Raw genomic sequence first — 18428 nt, 5'->3', positions numbered from 1 at the left:
CATGTCGAACGGGTAAAACAGATACATTAAAAGATTCAAAGGCACGAGAGGCACAGAACGTAAATCGGGGTTTGTTCGCCGAGATGGAACGATCTTCGAGGAGGCGTGGTTAATAAACGAACGAGCAGCTTCTGGTTTTAGGTGGCGTCCTCCTGATTACGAAGATCGTTCCTCCTCGGTGGACTTGAAAACCGAAAATTACTGGAACCCGGCGACGCATTCGCGTTTTTCCACGATAATGTGCAAAGAAATGCCTTTCAAAACGGACGACAAAATGGCGGCGTCGCTTCCGGGCCCAGTCATTTTCGCGCGGCTTTTCCGCGTGCCGTCCGGGCCCTCGTTCCAGCTTTCATTTCGCAAAATCAGGGACCGTCGAAAAATTCTATTCTGTTGCAAAGATAAATTATAAATTAAACGTAAAGTGTCTTTTTGAAATATTTTGAAAATAAAATTCAATGGTTAACTTTTCAGGGATCGTCGAAGAACAATTCTATTCTGTTACAAAGATAAATCATAAATTAAAGGTAAAGTGTGTTTTTGAAATATTTTGAAACTGATTTGAAAAAAAAATTCAAGGGTTAAATATTGAGGGTCGTCGAAATAATTCTATTCTGTTACAAAGACAGATGATAAATTAAACGTGGTGATTTTGAAATATTTATATATATATAGAATTGATTCTCTCGAATTATACAATTCAATGGTTAAATTTTCAAGGATCGTCGAAAAACAATTCTATTCTGTTACAAAGATAAATCATAAATTGAACGTAAAGTGTCTTTTTGAAATATTTTGAATATTAAATTCAATGGTTCACTTTTCAGGGATCGTCGAAAAATTCTATTCTGTTACAAAGATAAATCATAAATTAAACGTAAAGTGAGTTTTTGAAATATTTTGAAATTGATTAGAAAATATAAAATTCAATGGTTAAATTTAAAAGAGTGCAGCAATCAATTATATGGTCACCATTCTTTTCTACAATTAGAAAATTGTTTGCGACATCTATGAAAATCGGGCTCGAACTTATGCAATCATTTAATACATATACATATATGTCTGTTTGTTGCTGCACGGGGTGGCGTCGAGGGCCAAGGTTGCGGCACGCGACACAGCTGCGTAGAAAAATTATCGACATCGAACATACAGGGGTGACAAACACGGGTCGATCTCTAAAAGGGTTGAGAACCGACAGATTCGAGGAGTGTGGGTTATGGGGTTGAGGGTAGTCGCGCGGGCTACTCGCGTGACGGCGAATGGACCTCGTGAATATTCCGTGGCCATCCACGCTTCCTTCGTGGAAATTATTTCATCCTCCTCCAATCTCTCGTCGAGGGAAAACGTACGTAATTTCTGGGTAGCCCGCCCGTATCGGTTGCACTAGACCTTACACAGAACACATACTCGATGGGTCGAGCGAAAATCGATCCCTTACCCTGCCGGTTCTTTGTTTCGCGCCGCTGAAATGGTTAAATCGCTTTCATCAGCTCCGAAATCAAAATAATTTCACGAGCTTTAAACGTTTCTTTATTCAGTTGTGTTCGTCGAATATTTAACACAATAGAGTGAAACACTTTAATTATTTTTAGAGTCGTTTGTACCTGAAGAATACTCGTAACGTAATTACTCGTTCTGGGACGGTTTAAGTAATTTCTGAAGAGAGAGAGACAGAAGTAGCCTAATTGTAAGACGCAAAATGGCGGCCCGAGGCTCGTATGCTCCGCTCCCTTTGCATTTCTTGCGTCCGCTTAGCACGGATACAAGTTACCTTTCTCTATTTCAGGGAAATTACGTATTTTCCTCGGCACTCTTGAAAAATTTTATTCTCTTCCATTTTACATTTTGTTTCATTTCACGGCGTTTTAAAATAGAACAATGAATATTAATTGCGACCTCCGAAGTAGAACGCGAAAGAATGCAAAATCGAATATGCTGATGCTAGAATAATCATCTACGGAGGTACTTTTCTAATTCTGCCTTTATTTCTGACAAATATGAAATATTCATTTTAGTCTCCACTGGCGATATCTTAATTTCGTTACGTTGCTAAATGTGGAAATAGATAGAATAATTCTGTTCGTGATAATTCATGATAAAATGTTCAACAAATTTCAACAAATTTTAATCGGCTTCGTGTCGCTCAATATTCCCGAGCCGCCATTCGTGTTCCGAACGCAACGCGTGCGGTTCGTGCGAGCCAATTTCATCTTTCCGAGTCGCCGTCATTCGAGAGCATCGCAGACGTGCAATTTTGTAAATAATAATGTAGCAGGTAGTTGTTTTCAACCCTATCAGGGCCGGCATACGAGCTTCTTTTTAGTCGAGCACGCGAACTTTGACGCCATAAGGGCGCGTGTGATGTGAATTGCTTGGTTATTGAAATCCGACAACGTTTCGGGCCACGTAGTGTCAGCGCCGAGCTGTTGTTGAGTCGTGAACAAGAGAAGGAGCAAAAATTGATTTTAACTCCGCGTTCGAGTGTAAGCTGTGCTCTCCTGGGAAAATCAACTTTGATGACTTCCCAACATTGCAGCTAGCTTCTCTAGGGGTGTCGCGTAGGCGACATTAGTGTTGTGAATCAGTCTGCAATGTTGTGCAAGAGTGGAAAATCACTTTAACCCAGAGAACTGTATTCTGGAGCGCAATTAAATAAAGGCAAGAAGATAACAAAGTGTTGGTACAATTCCCTGTTAAACGACCGTGATTAGTGCAAATTGTTTTTTTCTTTTGGAACACAGTTTCCACTGTTGAGGCTTTTCGGTGTTACAATTTTCCGCGTTCTCTCGGGAAAATTGTAACACCGTATTCTGCCAACATTGCAGCCGGCTCCATCAAGGGGTATCATATTGAAACACACACACGCGCGCGTGCGGCACTGTTCCCCTTAATGAAAGTAGCTACAACGTTACCGAGCTGCCCGTATCATTTTTTCAAAGCGGACACGGCTGAAATTTGGAAGCCTCGACGGAGTAATTGCAGCAATTTTTTCTGATCAAGGGGACGATGGAATTCGGTGAAAATTCACAGAAATATGTTTCATTGATATAATTCGCAACAATAAAATTAAACGAAAACTGTGTTTCGTCAAAATTTCCGCGACAATTCGCGGAGGAAACTCGGACCGCACTTCTGTCTCTGCAATGCAGATCGAAACCGGCCCAGAATATATATGAAAAAATCATGTAAGTTATCGCGGTCACTCTCGCAAAAAAGGAAAAAGCGCATTCACTCGTAAAGAGGGAACAATTGGTTGACTTTGCTCCCGAATATCGGGGCGCCAAACAAACTCCGGCTCGAGGGCCGTTTAAATTCGAATTTCAAATTCCGGATTGCCCGGCGTTTTCGATCGACCCATCGCGATCGTAAGGGTTGTGAGGGGCGGGGGTCGGGCTGCGGGATTGGATGTAGGCGCTTTTCGACAAATGAGAGAATTTCGATTCACCCGAAATTTCGAATAGCCGTACCGTACGATGTGTGATTGAAAGAATTTTAATTCATTCGTGAAACTTATTACTGAACAACAGTAGGTGTAATTGAAAGCATTACAATCATTAGACGAATTTATAATAAAAATACTGTTATATTGTTTTCGACCCGTTGAACGTATTAAGAGTGAAAATAAATTTCAATTTCACTTCAGCAGAGTTGGGCAATAATTTAATCAACGATTGACGAATAAATTTCCGATGATTTCTTTTTTTAATCAACGATTGACGATTAACTTCATCAATCGATTGAATCAGTCTCCGATTTTTCGATGATTTCTTTTTTTAATCAACGATTAACTTCATGATTACCTTTTTTAATCACATTAATCAATAAGTACACATTAATCAATCTTGATTAAAATTTTAATCGATTAATGCCCAGCTCTGCACTGCAGTTGGTTGCAAATTAGGTGGAACGTTTCTATTTTGCATAAAGATCCGCTGTCTATTTATTACACGTGAAATAGTACTCAAATTAAAAGTGTACCCAAAGAAGTGAGACTAGACAAGGAAATCGCGTCTAGTACGCCCTAACTGTTCGGTTCCGGCGCGACATCTGGCACGACCGCGTCGTTTTCGTGCGCGACGATTCGACCGTGGAACGACAACACAAATATTTCCATATAGGCACAACGAGGCCGTGTAATTCGGCGGCAATGAAAACGAAAGCGTGAACCGCTCGGTCCCGGCTCCGCTTCTGCCAGCAGGTTTTACGAGCGCTCGACTTTCTAATGGCTGCGTGTACACAATTGCGAAGTCATTCGAACACCGCAACGTCGATTGTAATCTGACTATACTGTTTTCTGCCCGGTAGATTTATTGGACTGTAAAAGCCCACGGCAAACTGTTCCGTCGAGTGAGGCGATCGAGATCTGATAAATGCACGGTATGATGTTCCGACGAACTTCGTTTCGACCCTTCGGTCGACCGAAATTACTACTTCGGTTGCCACGTCCTCCAAAAATAGGAAACTAAATTACTTAACTACTGGCTGTACCCGGCCACGCGTTGCTTTGGCTCGGTCTGGTTCAATGCAAAAGAAAGAAAAGAGAAAGCGCACGTTTTCGCGCGTATTCGAATGCAACGTTGTGTGAAAATTTCAAAGCAATCGATCAAGAACCTTCGGAGATTTAAGATTTTGAACAAACATTTTATAATATGCCTTTTGCAGATCGAACACTTTCCGGAGCATTGTCCATCAGCTAACTCGTCGATCTGTCGACCACAAATATTTTTATCCGCCTCGAACTTTCGTCGATTTATTTACCACTCGACTCCATCATCGCCTCACTCGACATTTCAGGGAATCGGAAAAATCTCAAAATTCAATAGCCAATAAAACCGATCTGCCTATAGCGTTAAGAAGATATATACAGAGCAAAAAAAAAAAACGATATTCAAAATCAACACACGGCCGCGTCGCTTCATCAATCTAAATGGAATCGCTTCCAGTTCGGGGAGCAAAAATCTGCCATGATTTCGTAACGTTTCGCATGCGTTGACTGCGAAACGGTAATAAAGTGAACAAACAGCAGACCGTCGCGTTGACAGACGATTCGTAGCGAACTGCCGGCGTTAATACTCTCGGAGCCAGCGAACTGCAATTTCCGCGGTTAACGGCGTCGTATCTTTGCCGATGCATCTTGCAAAGTCGAAGATCATCGTAAACAGAAACGTGCGAGTTTTTGATCGCGATCGAAGCAGGGTCCAGCTTTCGTCTTCAAATTGCTTCGTCGATTATCGTCGGATAGTAAAATCGTTTCGATCATTTGTCGAAGGTTGCGCGGACAGTGGAACAGAAGTATCGATCTTCGTTTTGTGGGGGTTTCGAGCTGGGATAGGAAAAGCGGAGCCAGGCGGTCTCGGGGAGAGTTCGTTGCTGTTTCGCGCGATGGTGGACGCGCGCAAAGGACACGACGTTAGGGAGACAAAGGAGCTGGGAAGGAGCAAAGCCGATCCGGGACATAAGGTCGACGTGTAAAGGAGGGATTTGCATAGAACGACAGGTTCCTCCTTTCTGCAGCAAAGGTACAAATAGAATTGCACAGTCGGAGGAACTGGAGGGAACAGCACACTCCGATGGGACGGTCAAGAAGCACTAGAACACATGAAGCTCTGATCGGTGTCGGTCGTGGTCGTCGATGATATTTCTTCAAGATCCCGACCGTCGATTCGGTACTCTAATCTCGCCTTGATTATGGCTATTGTTACCACGCACCTAGCCCTAGGGAATTCTTGGTCGTTCACTTGCTCCTGATAAACTGTATCGCCGCGAACCGACCTCGTTCGGAGGTTATTACCGGTGGCTTAGGTGGAGATAGGGTGGAAGACCCATTCACTGTCGCCTACCCAATCACTGTCATCCTAGACTGTTTTTACTAATGTTCTCCGATTTTAATGTTTACTGTACATTGTGTTACCACAACATTTTTGGTATTTCGTGATTAGACCAATTAGATTTGCATTCTGAATAGATTAGTGTTTCTGTCAGCCGACGAATGTTTTTAATTTTAATGTTTATACTGTATGTATTAGATCAATGTTTCCCCTGCACCGGGCTTTCTATGTATGTATTAAGTCGGAAAGAAAGTTCTTACGGTTTTTGTTATTTTGATTTTATAATAAAAATCGCAAGAACTTTCTTTCCAACCTAATAACAGTGTCCTTCTCATTGATTATAATGAATGCTGTTTATAATATAACTTTTATTTATTTTATTTTTTTTTACGAGGGGTACTCAGTGTTACGAAAATTATAGAAGGGGCACACAGATGTCGAAAGTTTGGGAAACACTGTATTAGATGATTGCACAAGTTCGTGCCCGATTTGTAAATTAAATTCAATGGTTGAATTTTAAAGAATACAGCTTTGTTAATCATTTATATAGTCACCATTCATTTCTCATTGTAGAAAGATGATGAATTGTAGAAAAGAATGTGGTGACTACTTGTACAATTTTTCTTTCTACACTCCACTGTAAAGTGCAGTCTTCCGACATCTACGAAAATCGGGCACGAACTTATGCAATCATCTGATATGTATTGTGTCCTAAAAATGTTGCACTTGAAAGGGGTGATTCCTCAGGTGATTCTCTTCCTTCGAGGAAGTACAACATTTTTGGTATTTCTTGATTAAAGCAATTTTAGTTGTATTCTGAATAGTATATGAACATCCGTGGTTTATTATTGTTTCTGGCAGCCGACGAATCGCAGTAACAGTGCAACGACTGCAACGAAAGTGTTTGTGACCGATTGTCTGAGCATTTTCCGCCGACGTCCGCCGAACCGAAGTCCGAGCGGAACGTTCAATTACAGGGCGGAAAATATGAACGCCGGCGAAATGAAGTGGAAGAAGAAAGACGCGACAGGCGCCGGTTAAAAGCGCGCCAGGGATGGTTTCCAATTAAAAGCACGCCCAGAGCTAACGGTTGGCTTCGCGGGGAATTAGTCTTTGTTGTGCCGTGAGAATTGGGGGAAAAAAAGCTATAAACGTTCGGTTAGCTTCGAATGAATTTTCCTCCGATGGGGGTGGGGGGAAGAAATCAGTTTGGGGATTGCGCGAAAAAGCGAAACTAATTGGACGTGAAATCGACACTCAGTTTCCTCCCTCGTTCGGAGGGAAGACTCGGCAAAGGGGTGAGAAGGCTCGACGCAGATTCCGGTTTCACTTTCTCGGAATTACGGTTCGCCCCGGGACGACAAAGACCGAGCACTTAATGGGGAAACTTTATTCCTTAAGTTTGGGGCGGCAACGACTTTAACGATTCCGTCGGACTGTGTATTGAAGGGGGGATCCTCGGCTAAATTAGTAAAATTACTGCGAATTCTAGGAATTTTTATATAGTATTGAATATTCACTTTCGAAACCCTAGGAGTATTTTATTGAGTAATTAAACCGTATAAAAATATTTCTTTTTAGTCAAGAAAAGTGAGTGCACATAATTCGAAAATCAAAAGTTAAACATTTCTTCCGACCTAGAATAATTCCACTCTATCCTGCTGGAAAGAGAAAGTGATTTCGGTCTTTTAAGGTGAAATAAAACCGAATTTCTTTATTCAAGCGATAAACTTTGATCAATAAAATATTTTCTTATTCATTCTTTTTGGCAAAAGATCATCGAACAAAAGGGAAAATATCTTATTCATTAATATTTCACCTTAAAATACCGAAATTACTTTCTTGCCAACCCGATATATGTGTATTAATTTTTTTTGTGTGAATATAAAATTGATATAATACCCAGTGTTGGGCAATAAATAAATTTATTTAAATAAAAATTTAAATAAAAAGTTATTTGTTAAGTGGATATTGAAATAAAAAGCAAAAATACTTATTTATTATTTGAGCAAGTCTAAATAGAATTATTTAAAATAATAAAGTTAATCGTTACTTACAAATACAATTTCAATTATTTTTGTATTGACAAATAAGAATGAATAAATAGATCACTTTTGGAATTATTTAAATTACTTTTAGTTATATAAAAAGTTTAGTTATTTGCAATTAAAATCACACGTTTATTTATTATTTAAAAGAAAATTTGCCCAACACTGATAATACCTCATACAATACAAAAATGTTTACCAATTGATTAGATACCAACATATTTAAAATATCTTCGGGTCGACTTAAATGGGATATGTACATTAAAAATCGTCAGCTCCGAAATGTATTCCGTTTCGATTCGTTTTAGTGTACAAAAGGGACCGTTAAGCTGTTAAAACAATACTGCGGAGCGACGCCGAAAATCGTACGGCAGGTGTACTCCGGGTGTTCCGGTTAATTCAGACAGGTATGGAAATCAGGGAACACGCCGGGGACCCCTTAGCGTTCGCGTAAAACGTTATCTCGGTGTATCGTGGCCGCCGATCTACGAAATTATTTCCTCGACACGTAAAGACTCCATTCCGGATCGATACGGAGCCAGCGCCGAGCTTTTGAAAGCTTGCGTTGCGACCGTGCTCATGGACTTTGCAAAACGGTCGGAAAAGTTGCAGTCGTTAACACGTTAACTGTCGAGCCAGTAACAACGGTGCTATCAATGCTGATCAAAAAGTTGTATCGGATACATCGAGTATACAGGGTGGGGCAATAACTATGTCCACTTTGAATATTGCCGTTATTTGTAACAATATGGAAAAATGTTATATACAAAACTTACACGGTATGGAGGGTGGCATATTGTGACGCAAACATTTTCTGCGTGGGTGGAGGCATAGAGGAGATTTCAAGGTCACCTTGATTTTTTTAAATGGAAACATCTACTTTCTGTATCACGACTCGATAGACTATCGAATTCCGAGCAAAAATGTACTGACCTCCATATATCCTAAATCTAATAGTTAACGAGATATTATCAAAACAATTTTCTTTCTTCTTTGGATCATATCTCGGTAACTATTAGGTTTAGGACACATGAAGGTCAACACTTTTATACTCATAATTTAATACTCTATCGATCTGTGGTATAAAAAATGCACATTCTATTTAAAAAAGTCAAGGTGACCTTGAGATCTCCTCTGTGCCTCCACCCACGCAGAATTTGTTTGTGTCACACTATGCCCCCCTCTATACCGTGTAAGTTTTGTATATAACATTTTCTCATATTGTTACAAATAACGGCAATATTCAAAATGGACATAGTTATTGCCCCACCCTTATAGAGTGTGCATTATTTATGTATATTATTCTCACCGAGTGTTCTACATCATTGCGAGTTGTGTGTGTGGGTCAAAAAATTCTGTTAATGGCATTCATGTTCTTCACGGCACACTTCTGCGAGAGACACATAATTTTAAACGTGAAAATCGTCGTATATCATCGCCCGGTGCTGAATGGGTTAATCGACTCGGTTAACGTGGAAAAGTAGAGCGATTTGTCTAGTTGAAAAGGCGTGGATAGACCGGGGAATTTACGTGGTCCGTTTAACTTCGCGACCGGGTATGGGCTGGAAGAATTCGAGCAAGTTGAACGCAAGAATTCAACGGCGGGAGCGTGGTCGCGTTATTTAAAACGCGTTATCCAGTTAATTAACTCGATGCACGGCGGGCCGTTCTCGCAAAACAGACGGAACTAATTCAAACACTTTATGCAGACTTACATCCGCACTCATTTATCAAATAAAGAGTTACTTTCAAGTCTTTCGAAACGAATATTAATAAAATCTCATTCGGAAAAGCCAGGAAGTTTCAATTTCTTATAAAGATATAATTAGACCCGGAAAATCCGTGAAACATTTCCGTTTCTAATTAATAATGTGTAATTAATGGAGCGACGAATTTTGATCAGAGTTTTGCAAGTTTGGCCCACCATGCGACGGCGGGTTTGCGCTCTTGAAGAAAGCACGCGACGACCATGACCAAGACAACGTCGATGACGACAGTTAAACATGGAGGAGGACGACGACGATCAACCAGGGGAACGACACCGTCGCCACGCTTGTTCATTTCCGCGAATACGGACGGGTCGCACGGTTAATGCTGTAATAGAATTATAGGCACACTCGCGAGTCTTATACATAGATAGAGATAGAGATAGAGAGAGAGAGATTAGTGGAGTATTGTTTACGTACCAGCTCGGAGACCAATGGCACCGACTTTCGGCGCGGCCTTATGTCCGGCATGCTGTCGATATTGCTGTAGAAAGGGTTGTCTCCAGGATGCCTGAAAAAATATAGCAGAACAGTTCAACCAAAGGTATTAGGTTGTCCCAACAGTTCCTGTCGGAATGTGATCCTTCAACCCCTTGCCCTACGATTTATTTTACGGTTTCAGTGATTAGATCTTTTTTTTATAGTTGATCAGTTCCTAAAAAAGAAGGCTTTTTACTAATTTATATTTTGATTTGAAATTTTTCCTTTAAATTTTACAATAAATCTACTAGTTTATATTTTAATTTGAAATTTTCCCTTTAAATTTTATAATAAATTTAAAAAGGCCTACATGTTCTACATTAACTATGGATTAACAAAACCAAAATAGATTTTCATCTCGGTTTAAAGAAAATTAATAACATACATAAATATGTTAGACTCTGTTCTGAATTTTCATCACGAGTCTGACACGACATTGCAAGGCAAGGGGTTAATATTGCTAAATAAATATTAGATTGTCCCAAAAGTTGGTTTTCGATTCACGCACATAATGCAAATTCATGTTAGGAAGTACTAAAACATTAACATAAAGATTGTCGCATGGTTTGTATTTATTTAGCAACATTGAAAGAATACGTTCGAAAAGAAACTTTTGGGACAACTTGATATATCTTGCAGAGAACGTTGCGAAGCGGTGTTCAGTCCGTTGAACAGTTTTTATCATTACTTATTTTTTTTATGAAACTTTCACCAATATATTTGTGGCATTTTTCTGATTAACCCGGCGTTGGTAAGGTGGGAAAATGTATCGTAAGTGGTAAGGTGGGGTCTCACAGACCCCCCGAAATAATATATCGTATTATAGAAATAAATACCTTTTTCATATTTATAAGATTAGGTATTGCTTAAGAGGCTTGCAATTTATCAGAGTAAAAACGCAGATCCACGAAATTAAATTTTTATTATTAAAAAATACTTAACTAATGAAACATCTTTACAATGTTACAATCAATCTAAAATCTGTGGGGTCTGTGGGACCCCACCTAACTAACGCCGGGTTAAAATAAGACCAAACACGATGTAATTTCAACTGTATTTAGTGGTTTAATTGACGATGAAAATTTCGGGCGCAAGGAAGGACAGCGTATGGGAAAGAAAGAGACGCGGAGAGTCTCTCTTTACACGCGTTGTCCTTCTCTACGTTCGGCTCGGACTTTGAAACTCAAAGAAATAGTGTCCGTCTACAATAAATGCAAACGAATCCTCCCGAAGCGTTTGCGTTTATAGAAGATTTACTGTACAATGATACAATAAAGGAATAACGAAACAAAAGGTCGTGGATTTAGTTGCCAACCTAACATAATTCATTGTTCAAACAAGTTTCTTGAATTAACGAGAACTATGTACGATCTTTTAGCGACACTTTGCGTTACATTGAACGTGGAACGACTTTGTACTTCAAATGAAGTGCCAACGACAAAAACGAGTTCACGCGATTCTCGACGTACGGTTGCGCAATAAAGGTAATCTTGTGAAACCACGGAGCCCTTAATCATCGGTTGGCCGGTGAATTTATAGAGACTTCGACCGTACGGCGATCGCGTGTCAAAGGAAATCTGATCGCTATGAATCTTTCCTAAGTTAGGCTTGAGCTTGAGTCGATATTAGATTGAAAGTAATCGAACTTTCGAATGAAATGGGTAATCTCGGCTTTGACGAAGTTCTTGTCGAGCTACTTAGGCCCACGAGAAGTTTCGAGTGACCCGAAATCAAACCTTGTCCCATCTAACTTCATTATCACCGTAATACACTTTGTGATTACTTTTCGAGATTAGAAGAAATTCGATCAGTTTCTTCAGGTTATACAGTTTAGACCCTTTGTGTGAAGACGGAATGAAGGTCATCTCAAGGTCCTATTCGATTGTTTCTTCAACGCAAATTCGGCAGGTTTGTCAAGAGAGGTTATAAAGAATGTTGGCAGCTATTCAATCTGGTATTGGTATAACTAGCCATGACACAAAATTACTTTGATTCTGAATAAATTAAACAAAAATTAAATTCATTACATTACACCTTTAGTTATCGCTGCAAAAGTCATCAACGTCATTGCGGGAAGAAAATGTAACATGAAGTAAGAATATTAAAATGAAATTGTAAAACCAGTCATTCTGAGTGGTGTGGTAGTTCCAGTGTTAGAGATAAACCGAAAATTGTAACAAGACGTTTGCAATATTTTTCCGGTAAATAGAACGTAGTTGATCTATTATACAATAGGCATTCAAGTGGAATATGCTAGGTTATGGTCAGGCAAGAGTGATAAACGCGACCTAGAGTCAGGCCAGTGGAATAGGCTAGCCTATAGTCAAACAAGTGGAGCAGGTCGGTTTATGGTGAAGCAAGTGGCATAGGAACGACCAAATATAAGCGGAATGAGGCCAGCCTATGGCCGGACAAGTGGAATTGTATGGTTCGTGACGCAGTAACTGGCCTTTGGTCAAACAATCGAAATAACAATAACCCAAAATGAATTAGAAAAACGATTACTTCTACTTGACAAGCGTTTGCACGTAAATGAGAATGTGTTACAACGGTTTCGTGGATCATGATTTATCGCTTCCCGAGACCGGCGATCCAATTCGCTGCAAGTGCACCTTTAATTGCACCAAGTTGCCGCGGCGATCTGGCAATTAATGTTGGATAAGCAGAACTTCGTGTAGTATGACGCAACATAATCCATCACGCGGAATTGCTTCGGCCCATTATCGCTCTCTGGCCTTCTTTTATAATTTGTTTACCCGGCCAAGAGCATCGCGTGAACCCGATAACGTGTACTTATTTATTCACGCGACACCCGATTTTAGAAAATTCTCGTGACCACATATTTTAATACGACACGCCCCTGGACGTATTGAAAATTTAGTATACTGCATACTAGGCGTGTCAAACACGCGGCTCGTCGACAAGTTGCTTGCGGCCCGACCAAAAACTTTGAAACTGTTGATGACAATTCCAAATTCACCCTTTTGCAAATCAATTTCACCTTTCCGTAAATCAATTTCACCCTTTTGCAAATTAATTTCACCCTTTTGCAAATACATTTCAACCATTAAGAATATTTAGAATTAATTGTTTATTTATTTCGATTAAATTATATACTTTTTTAGACACACGTGAACGGTGTCATTACTCTGCGAGGGAAGACTCAATACTCAATACGTTTCAATAAATATGTAGTTTCATTTGTAAAATTGATTAAAGAAAATGGCTACAATGAATATTCATATCTACACACAGTTTTCGCAAATTACAAATTTAATGAATTGGTAATTACTTTTAAATAACTATTTAATGAACATATTTGCAGTAAATAAAATATTGAATTTCTTAACAATTAATTTACATTTGATCTGATTTTTTTTACAAAAACTTACTTAAAAATGCTTTATTTGTAAAAGGTTGAATTTGATTTGCAAAAGGATGGAAATTAATTTGCAGAGGGGTGAAATTGATTTGCAAACGGGCGAAATTGATTTACAGAAAGGTGAAATTGACTTGCAGAAGGGTGAATTTGGAGTGCAAAACCTGCAAAACTGGAATTAATCAAAATGCAGTTTGATTCCGTATTGAAACAGAAATATATGGATGTTCTGATTCCACATTTCTACAATTAGACGTATTTCAGTTATGTTTGGTAGCAGTGGTAGCACATATATGTGCGAACCATTATTTTCAACGTTAAAAAATAATAAAACTGCGGAAAGGTCAACATGAACAGACCAGCGTGTGTACAATCAATTTCAGAAATAATTAAATTTTGAAAATTTCGTTACTGAAAAACATTCTTCGAAACAAAAATGAAATAGTCTTATTCAAACAAAAAGTAAACTTGAAAACAAACAACTTTTGTGCGTATATTATTTTGTATGCAATGTTAATAAAAAAAAATGTGTTTTCTTTTTATTTAGAGTCTGATTTTTTTCTATTGTGGCCCCAGAATTAATTTATAATACTTAATGAGGCCCTTGGTGGTAAACGAGTTTGACATGCCTGCTGTCAGTGTTGGGCAATAAATAAATTTATTTAAATAAATAATTATTTCAATAAAAATTTATATAACAAGTTATTTGGATATTGTATTTGGATATTCAAATAAAAAGCAAAAATAATTATTTATGATTTGAGCAAGTCTAAATAATGAATTATTTGAAATAATAAAGTTAATTGTTATTTACAAATACAATTTCAATTATTATTTGTATTAACAATATAAAGGTTGCTTTATACTTTAGACAAAAAACGCGCACGTGTGTTCATTGTATATACAAAATACAAGAAATAAGAGAGGACCAAAAACTATTTATTTGATTTCCACCTCAATCCACACACACACAAATAATAAATAATCTTTTATATGCAAATAAGAAATAATAAACAGATCACTACTGGAATTATTTAAATTACTTTTATTTAAATAAAAAGTTTAGTTATTATTTGCAATTAAAATTACACGTTTGTTTATTATTGAAAATAAAATTTGCCCAACACTGCCTGCTCTACACAATGGAACAGAAGATAGCGGCTTAATAGCAAGAATAAACGGATGGAGTAGGGATTTGGGAAACTAGATTCATGTATTAAAATGACTTGCGAGAGAATAATATCATCTTTATGCCGCGATGCGACTGAATAAAACTCAAACCTACGGATTTTCTGTTGTATCTTTCATGATGCTTAGAAACGTACAGTTACTCTACAGGGTGTATAAAAAGTAATGTCAGTGCCCTGCGGATCTTGTTGCTGCTATTTGTGTAGCTTCTCAAATATGCGAAACTTCCAGTATAATTTCATTCACTTGGCGTACTTGAAGAATGCAGTCCACTGTAACGACCCGCAACAGGTCTACGAAACAGGCTAGAACTAATTCCGTTGGTCAGCTACGAGACTCTCGAGCGAGGAAGAATCGATACAGCGAAACGTTTCCACGTTTAATCGGTCATTCGGCGGGTCCGTAGTCGGATCGATTAAACGCTAGACAAAGAAACGATCAACCTTTACGACAACGGAATTACACAAATGACCGGCGGCTTTCATGCTGATGAGCCTCGGCCAGCGAGGGAATCGCATGATCAAGCTTAACATCTTCCGAATTCTCGTGTCACGGACTTTAAAGACGCCCCACAGCTACCCACAGACAACAAGCGCTTCTATTACTTGATTTAGAATGTAATTTTCATTTAACCCTTTGGGCTCGGAGATATTTTAACTTGAAAATGAAATATTTCTTCCGCGATCTAGGATATCTCCATTTCCCATGATTTTTTAAATTTTGTGGATATGAAATTGGTCTAATACCTCGTAAAATACCTAACTGTTTAGTAATTGATTCGATACTGACACATTTATTATGTAAACAATATTGTGAATAATGGTACAGCAAATTGAAAGGGGTTGATTTAGCACATTTTGATTTCGTGTAATATTTCATAGTCCAGTTAGGAGGGTTTGCTCCGCGAAATTTCGTAATATACTTTCGTCCACTATTATGTTCCCCAGCGAACCTCGGGCCGAGTCGTTCGCGTAACAACTTGATTTATCGTTGAAATTTCAACGTCGACGAAGACAGAAGGAGGGTTGGGAAGACAGGCCGTGTGGTTGGAAGGTTCCACTCTATCGAGGAACAGGGCCACGGAGCCGTCATTCATGCGGCCAATTCTACTTCGGCTCCTGTCAGACAGCGTTCGATGACGTGAGATTGTTCATCTTCCTCGAGCACGCTAATAGAAATCTACCGTGTCATATCTTATTGGCTCCGTGAAAAATGAACTCCGACCTGTCTCAGTATCGTGTCGAGTTCTTCGAACAGATTCGCTTTCATTGTCTCGATCTCTCTGTCCTTATTTTCCGTCTTTCAATTTTTTTCAATGATTTCATACTCCCTCTGTCCCATAATAATAGTAGCCAGTGAATGTTCAAACGGAAATTTAAACGGCGAATGCAGCTGTAAGTTATGTTGTAGTGCAAAATTGCGAAGCCCTCAATCAAAATCAATGTTTCATGACATTTGTCATTTGTTTTGACATATCTTTCAATTTTCAGGTTAACCTAATTATGTATCACGAATTATGGGTAAACTTTACTTTACCGGACTCAAAATTTGTACCTTTCTCCTATGAATTATGGTGTATTTGGTATGTAATCCAGTAGATTTGTACTCGGCGCGGATGCAGATCGAAGTTTCGATCCTCTAGGATCAGTAGTTAAGGAGCTATGGTCGCTTAAAGTTGAGCATTTTGACAAGTAAAGAGCAGCTGATCGAAATCAATTGTTTTATTTCAGTTGAATACCAACCCATTGTAAAAATAAGATGAAAAAAACAAGTTATGCTAGAAGCAATGGAGAACGATGGCTCCAATAATTATAAGCTCATCAAGCTTTACGAAATTATTGAAAATCCAGAGAAACTATCTGAACACTCAAAATAAAAAAGAAAATTAGGAGTAATATTTTAAATTTATTGTTTAATGTAATCTAGTTTTTTGATAATAAATGTTGCGTTCTATATTTATTTTCTTTCGCTACTATTATTATGGGATAAATTAAATTCATTCACCAACTGCTACTATTATTATGAACGTAAAAAATTCTCTTCAAAGTTGCACCTGCCCGACCTTGTCATAAAAGCATAATATTTGCATGCTGCCTCTGACACCACGAATTTTAGTTCAGCATAACTTTCAGGAACGGTGATAGTAAATACGCGCATTGGAAAAGTTCGAGCGTGAGGCGCGCCTGGAAGTTAAACGCTTAAACAATTCATATCCGTCTATACGTTTCGAAACATTTTTGTTTTTCACCGACGCCGTCCTATTGTTTGTGAAAAACGATACAACTGTTTCTTCTCCCGTGTTTTCTATGACATTTTTGTATAGGGTGTATAAAAAGTAATAGTCATCCGTCGTAGGGGTGAATCTACACCCCTGGATCGGTGGACATTTGTAAAAGAAATTTACCACAAAATTGTTTATAACAAACAGAATTATTGTTAAAGTTTAATTTAAAACAATACCTTCTTCTGATCGAGAAGAGAATAAGTTTGAAAGGAGCCACATGTCGCAAAGAAATAGTAATTGAGATACACTGATTCCCATTAATATTTGGACGTTCCAAAAACAATAACATTTTTAATATTGAACTGTACGATTTGAACTTTTTTGAAATTTTAGAGCAATCAGTTTACTACATGGTAGGAAGAGATATTTTTTAAAAAATTGCAATTGGTCGGAATTGTAGAAAAACTCGTGTATTCCTATTTTTTGTAAATCAAGATCAAAAGTATGCTCAAAAAAGGCACCGAACTTATTTGTACACCTAATATAAATAATTTTCACCCCTAGAACGGACGACCATTACTTTTTATACACCCTGTACACGCTGCGAAAAATCTCTAGAGCTCGTACCAATTTCAATGTACAATATCAAGTGTCACTAAAATATCAATTTCCAGTTTCAGGAATTTTGTTGCGGTGTCCGATATATTCTATCGGCTGCTTACAGAATATGGTTCGTGAAAAAAAACAACCCCGATTTACTTGCAACAAACAATTCGCTCGACTAAATCTAGTTCCAGCACGGTGTTATTCTACGAAACCAGATTTTCGTGTTCCAACATATCGAAAAAACACGTTGCACTGGTTTCCGATTTTCCGAGGCAAAATAAAGAATAATTAAAAGAGTAACACAAACATTTAGATACTTAACCCAGGTGATTCTCTTTGAAAATGTTCAGTGTATTCGACATAAACATCGAAATTCCAGGAAACCCTAGTACTCACCCGTTGCCTCTCACGCCTGATTCGCCTCCCGGTCCGCTGCCGTTCTAACAAACAAAAAAACAAGTTTATTAAAAAACAAGCCTAGTAACAGTTCGAGGAAAACGAAACGGAGAACGCGCGTTCGCGCGAACGATGGCGCAGGCGTACGAAAAAATATTGTATACAGTCTTTGGAAACGCGTGGCCACGGGTTCGGAAGAGCGAGATAGATATGAGCCATCGATCATTTAGAGGATCAAGGATCGACCAAGAAGAATCGGTTACCGAATTTTCATACGATCGCGAGATCGCTTCTCCCGTTTTCCCGTGGCCTCGCACGCACAATGCTTTGCCCCGTACACAAATCAGTCTCTTTTCGTCGACTTAAGGGTTAAGAAAAGCTCCGATGGAACGGAGTACCGAGCGCAGATCAGGGACTCGCGACGGACGATGGTTTCCGGTCGTCCTGCCGTCCGAGAAAGGAAGAGATCGTCGTTGTTCCCAGTCGCCTTGCTGCCTCGTTCGCTATCTTCGACCA

The 18428-nt window shown here is 38.7% G+C and overlaps 1 protein-coding gene across 25 annotated transcripts in view; it reads right to left on the bottom strand.

Moving 5' to 3' along the window:
• Positions 1 to 18428, bottom strand: part of Unc-13 (unc-13) — a 697844-nt gene that overhangs the window by 76266 nt on the left and 603150 nt on the right. For all 25 annotated transcript variants that reach the window (XM_076431953.1, XM_076431956.1, XM_076431950.1 and 22 more), the window contains 2 exons: positions 17913 to 17956; positions 10060 to 10150 (listed from right to left, as the gene is read on the bottom strand). In XM_076431953.1, the coding sequence (XP_076288068.1) occupies positions 10060 to 10150; positions 17913 to 17956 (135 nt within the window). The remainder of the gene's footprint in view (positions 1 to 10059; positions 10151 to 17912; positions 17957 to 18428) is intronic.

The sequence above is a fragment of the Lasioglossum baleicum genome, chromosome 10 (assembly GCF_051020765.1).
Source record: "Lasioglossum baleicum chromosome 10, iyLasBale1, whole genome shotgun sequence".
Taxonomy (NCBI): domain Eukaryota; kingdom Metazoa; phylum Arthropoda; class Insecta; order Hymenoptera; family Halictidae; genus Lasioglossum; species Lasioglossum baleicum.
The sequence above is the reverse complement of the archived record's forward strand: the minus strand, read 5'-3'. Positions and strand labels throughout refer to the sequence as shown.